Genomic DNA, 6,000 nt, shown 5'->3' on the forward strand with positions numbered 1-6,000 from the left:
TACCAAAGCTTAAAATACAAATAATATGTCACTATTTGTTTAGAGATTCTCTCTTACACCCAAATTTGAAAAAAAAAATGTTAATTAAAAAATGAAAACACAGAGAAATTAAGAAAGAATTAAACAAGACCGGTAAGAGTGGGAGACAGAGTGTGTGTGTGTGAGACAGTGAAAAGAGTTTGTCTCTCTCTGAGACTTATATGACTTCCAAGTAACCAAAAACAGAGAAATGAAAGATAATTTAAAAGTCAATCATAAACATGTGGTGGACATCTCTCACCCAAACGCAACCTTCTTTTCTTCCAGAATGACATCTCTGGATCGAACTTTTCTGTTCTTCTCGCCGGTTCTGATTTACATCTGGTTAGTACCAATGGCCGGACAGATTCTCCTTCCACTAGTTTCGACGGTACAATGCCGATTCCGGTGGTTTTGGTACTTCGTTCACTGCTTGAGCTTTGAAATCCATCGGAAAATCCTAACTTTTCATCTGTTTCTGAACATTTTCTTGATTCTGCAGCCGAATCTCTGCAAGTGACTTCTTTTCCCGATGTGGGTCTCTCTTCTTCTTCTTCTTCTTTTTCTTTTCCGTCTTCGGTTTCGACGCGGTTTTCGCATTCCTGCTCTTTCTTACCATCCCCAGCATCTTCAATCGGAGAAGGTGAACCCCAGAATCGATTAGCCAGAGAGGAAGCTCGGTATGGAGCTGATCTGCTTCTCATGAGCAGTAAAGCGTTTTTCGGTGGGGAAGAAGAAACAAAAACATTTGCTTTCTCTTCCTCTTCCTCTTCTTCTTCTTCGTCTTCGTCTCCTCGGTTAGAATCCTCATCGATTTCTTCTCGTTTAGATTCTCCGACCACAGAATCTTTGGCGGAATCGACTTTTCTCCGATAACCCACTTGGAGAAACAGAAACCATTTCCGCCATATAGGACGAGAACGAGACGACTTAGGCTTGAGTTTTCTGACGGAGTAGTTGCACATAAAAGCCTTACGAATCCACCGAAACCCGCGTTTGCTGGCGGTGGCACTGCTTCGACTGGGCTTTTTAGCCCCAGCTTGCTTGGATCTTCGTACACGAACTTGCCCAATACAGGTGACCTTAGGGGAAGAGGGTTCTTGGGTTTCAACGGCCGTAGAAGCATTCTTCTTTCGCACAAACATAGGGCTTGAACGAGACCTTCCCCTGCTTCTACTTCCCACATTGCTTCTCAGAAACCTTGTTAATGGAGGCGGAAACTTGTCTGCACGACCTGGACTCGAGATGGGTTTCGAAGAGAGCCGCATTTAATGTCCAAACCAGAAAACCAAAAAAAAAAAAGAAGTAAAAAAAAGCTGCGATCTGCGATGGAAGTGGAAGTCGTTCGGCTACTCTCTTTCCTCCTCTCTTATCTGCAGCTCCGTCTTGCAGCTTTTTCCATTTGAAATCTTCGAATTCGAACCATCACCGACAAGCTCTGGCTTTGCCCAAATATCTTTCTCTATGATTCTCTCTGCTTCGTCCCTTCGTTGCTCTGCCTTGACTAGTGAGTTGTAACGCTAAGAAAGGCTCAATTTTGCTATCTTTATACATGGATGTTTTTATATATTTCTCTATTTGTTTTTCTAAGAAGTCGCACGGATGGGTGAATCGGATCTGGAATTTTCTATTTCGAGTTTAACAGGTTCTGTTTCACTTTCTGAGGTTCTCTTCACTTATTTTAACATTATTGTTTATTTCTTAGCTTCCTTTAACTGTAACTCTGCAACACTTAACATCAACTACAGAGGTAATGGACACTCTAGTCTCTAGGTTTCTTTGAGGAGAAAATGTTAGATATGGAATATGGATATTGGTTCTTTGCATTCGGTACACATTGGATTGGTTCTCCTTAACCCGATCCGGTTGATTTCCATACGGAAAAAAAAAAATTTCCTCTCTAATTCCTTAAAAGTGTAGTGCGGTGCAGTTTGAGGTGAAGATATCAACACTTGACAGGTGCGATATCCAATGGTGCCGAGTTCAAGAAGAAAAAAAATCGAGGTTGTGCAGCTTGGATTGTTGGATGTCACGTCTGTCAGATGTTGACATCTCCACCCTGAAACAAATCGGATACAAATCGGATGTGATCAAATCTAGATATTCTTTTTCTGAATACGGATACCTCTAAACGGATTCGGATGCGGATCGAATTCGGATTTTTAATCATCCATTTACATCTCTGCTTTGTGTAACCCGACCCTTCCTCCCCTAGCGGATACAATTCATTTTCAATCCATTAGATCATGATCGCTTTTCTTCATATTTTGGAGCCTATTGAATCTTAAAAAATCCTCAAGATCATTGTTTACTTAATTTTTTTATTAGTAAGTATTTGGATTTTTTTCTGGATATCTCTAAACGAATATAGATGTCCCTAAACGAATACGCATGAGGATTGGATTTGGATTTTCAGTTATCCATTTACATCCTTACCCCAAACTGCATCATACTCCACCACGGGAAAATTGGAGAGGATTTTAATCCATTTCCTTCCAAACTATTTAACAAGTCTAAGATTCCAATCCAACCATTCCTAAGGGTTGATTATGACCCGGTTTATTCCATGCAACTTAAACTTTGAGTGGTGTTTCAATTTCCAAACAGTCCAAGGAGATTGAAGATAAGGGTGTCAAATGTAGATAGAAACATTTATCCAAATTGAATTGAATCGTTAAATTGAAACCGTCAAACCGATTAATAAATGGTTCGATTCTAGTTTGAAAAAAGTACAATCATTTATTAAATGGTTGGATTCGATTTTAAACCGAGTCATTATTTTTAAACCGCTTATAAACCAATTATGCCGCTACAATAACTGGTTTGAGCAACTGAACCGAATATACTGTATATAGTAATATTAACCTTTGTGGACATGTAATACTGCATTATATTATTTTTTTTTTAACCTTTGTGCTCATAGATCAGCTCATAAACCTATTACTAAGAAGCGATATGATCAACTAGAGGGGTTCAAATGGTGTGCAAAGATTATTAGAGACCATTGGGAGATATTATCGATTAGTTTAGGGAGCAAATCATTTATAATCTTAGATGGGTATACTTTTCTTACTTTCTCCCCAAAAAACAAAAGTGTTTGCATGTGATGTTTCTTCTTTGCATCTCATTGGGTATAGTGATATAACTCTCTAGTTAGTCAATCAACAAAACAATGGTTATTGAGTGCAGGTAACCAATAGGGTTGGATTAGATGGTTAATCAAAGCTATAGAGGTTGCAAGCAACCCAAGCTATAAATGGTGCTTTATTTTATGGAAAAAAAACATTAATTGGTCACATGGTTCATGCACCAAGATATAAGATCGTATGAAATTATCGCTCAATCCTCTGCGAATTAAAAAATTCCATTTAGTCCAATGCTCTACATGCGCTTTTATTAGCCCTTATGCAGGTGCTACACGACTAGACAATGATCTCTTGCCCTTTATTTATTATGGTTGATTAGCAGTAAGGTCACAATTAATATTTGGGAAGAAGCCCTTAATCACTTATTTAGGATTTCTTGGCTGCCATGGAGGTATTCATAATCTAAGATAAAAGCACCCGAAGATCGGACAGTAATGTGTGGCTTGTTAAGATTACAGTGAGTAAGATTGACTGGACTTCAATGTAATTTGGAAAGGGGTTTAAAACTGAAAAACCGTTTATAAACCTATTCAATAACAAAATTGAGACTATAACTGTTTAGAATTGAGAAATCGAAACCATTTAATAATAATTTTGATTTCACCAACAAGAACTGTTTAATAAACGATTTTGATTTTGGTTTGGGAAAAAGAACTCTGCTTGGGAGGGTGGCCTACGACAACACTCCCATGAGTATTCTCTCTCCTCTCCATATGAAAAGATATCTATCCCCGAATTTAGCTCGTCTTCAGGGTGGCGTGCCCCCAGGGGGCTTTTAGCGGTTGATGTGTGCGGCACAGCCCAATGGTTGGCAGCGCCCTAGGCGTTCCCTGCTCCCTAAAGATGATCTTAATTCCTTATTCCCTTGTTTTTTTGAGGAGAGATATAGACGCATGGGAGTGCTGGCATAGGCCACTTAATATCCTTATATATATATAATAGTAAAAAATTCCAATCCAACAGTTCCTACATGTTGAGTATGAAATGGGTTTTGTGTAGATACCATATTGGATTGTCCCTAAAAAGCTAAGAAGATCGCTAAGGCAGAGTGGCTGCTGCGGTCCCAAGGAGGGTTTCTAGAATTCTAAGTCTCAGTCCCATCACCATTTTAGACCACAAGGTACACATGACGAGGTGGGGGGGGGGTGTCTGTGAAATAGTGATAGTGTGTATCCATCACAGTATTTGAGTTGACAAAAGCAACAGGAGTAAACGACGACACCAAAAAGAACGATAAAGGCTTTAAACTTCGGCTTCTTCAAAAAGCAAATGAAGGAAACGAAGAAAGTTAAACAATGAATGGGTGTTGACGTGACCCTCTAACGTCTCTCGCTTTTCTCCCGCGGAGGAAAATGGGGTGTCCCTCTGGGAACTTGCCCCACCCACACCATCTGCTTTTCTCCTTCAAACTTGTGGAGTGTGGACTGTGGAGTAGTGTTAGGCCATGTTTGTTTCGCCCAACAGAGAAGCAAATTAGGAAAGATAAGAAACACTAGGGTTGTGTTTGGTATGTATTCTAGGTTGATTTCATATTTTCGAATGATAAAAATAGTTGTTTTTATTTTTTCAAGAATTCGTAATCAACCTAGAATGCATACCAAACACAGCCTAGCATAAAGTTTTCAGTTTTCCTTTATCCAAAGAAGAAAGAATCCCATATTTGATAATTTAACCTTGTGATTGAACTAGGATTTTTGTTAGAGGTGTCAATCAATTGATTCGGATCGGTTATAATCTGGGTTGACTCAATTTCAATGTCGCAAAGGTGAATCTTAAACCAAATCAATAAGATAAGAAAAAACTTTCGTATCTATTGTGGTTTCGATTCATTTTGGTTTCAGGTTCTCATCAATTCTTTTTTGTTCATATTATACAAAGGTCTGAAATGCCTTTGATATTGTTCTAACCAATCACCAAAAAGTATTGGATGAAAAGATTCCCTCTTTAGCATGGAAAAAGAAAACTTAAACCTAAATTGAAAGCAAGTAGGACATAAAATTGAATTTTACACATAATTTCATATTTGGCTAATCCATGGAGGCCCTTACCTATTCATATAGTGGGATATTGACACATCATCAACCATGTGACTCAAATGAATTGGGATGTGTTTATAAGCATTGCTATATACTACCACATTTTTTAGCAAAAAGAAAATTGAAATAATTTTTTTTTCAAATATGAAATGCTTTATTTTTTCTTACAAAATTTCTTTTCAAATTATAAGATTTTACAAGACAATTTAGTTTTGATTTTTCAATTCTTATTCATTTCTTGCCAAGTGAAACAATGAATGAAGTGAACCATAAAACATCACTGGGGCCTAGCATTAATTCGAATAAGAGAAACAACCCCCCCCCCCCAAATAAAAAAAAAAGTGGGTTAAGCCTTAGGAATAGAATAAATTAATAAAATTTAAGAACCTAGATTCAAATATGCATCAGCTTCCATTGATTCTGATCCGAAACCAATCGAATCTGTTTTAACCCTAGAAATTGGAATCCAGAAGAAGAAAAAGCAAATATTCCACAAAATATGTAATATATTAGTATTATTAATTCAATAAAGTAAAGGTTTTTGCTACAAGAGGTAAGCCTCATTTCTGCTATTATATTGACTAAAAGGAAATGATGGTCAAAAACAAGAATCAAACATGAATAATGGGCAATTCAAAAGAGAGATGCAGGAATAGACTAGAATCAGGTTCAGATTCAGCGATTTCACCAGATTTAATTCTGATTCCTTGAACTATGGTAAACCTACTCCCTTTTCTCCATAGGATACAACCATGGGCTGCAACCCAAGTTCAACATAATTAACAATGCTCAATCTACAG

At 37.6% G+C, this 6,000-nt stretch overlaps 1 protein-coding gene across 1 annotated transcript; it reads right to left on the minus strand.

Annotated features, from left to right (window-relative positions):
• Window positions 1–132: 132 nt before the first annotated feature.
• Window positions 133–1,368, minus strand: LOC122649892. The gene has a single exon (XM_043843148.1). The coding sequence runs from the start codon at window positions 1,284–1,286 to the stop codon at window positions 249–251; it is 1,038 nt and encodes a 345-aa protein (XP_043699083.1). The 5' UTR covers window positions 1,287–1,368; the 3' UTR covers window positions 133–248.
• Between the last annotated feature and the right edge of the window lie 4,632 nt (window positions 1,369–6,000).

Source organism: Telopea speciosissima, chromosome 2 (genome assembly GCF_018873765.1).
Source record: "Telopea speciosissima isolate NSW1024214 ecotype Mountain lineage chromosome 2, Tspe_v1, whole genome shotgun sequence".
Classification (NCBI taxonomy): Eukaryota; Viridiplantae; Streptophyta; class Magnoliopsida; order Proteales; family Proteaceae; genus Telopea; species Telopea speciosissima.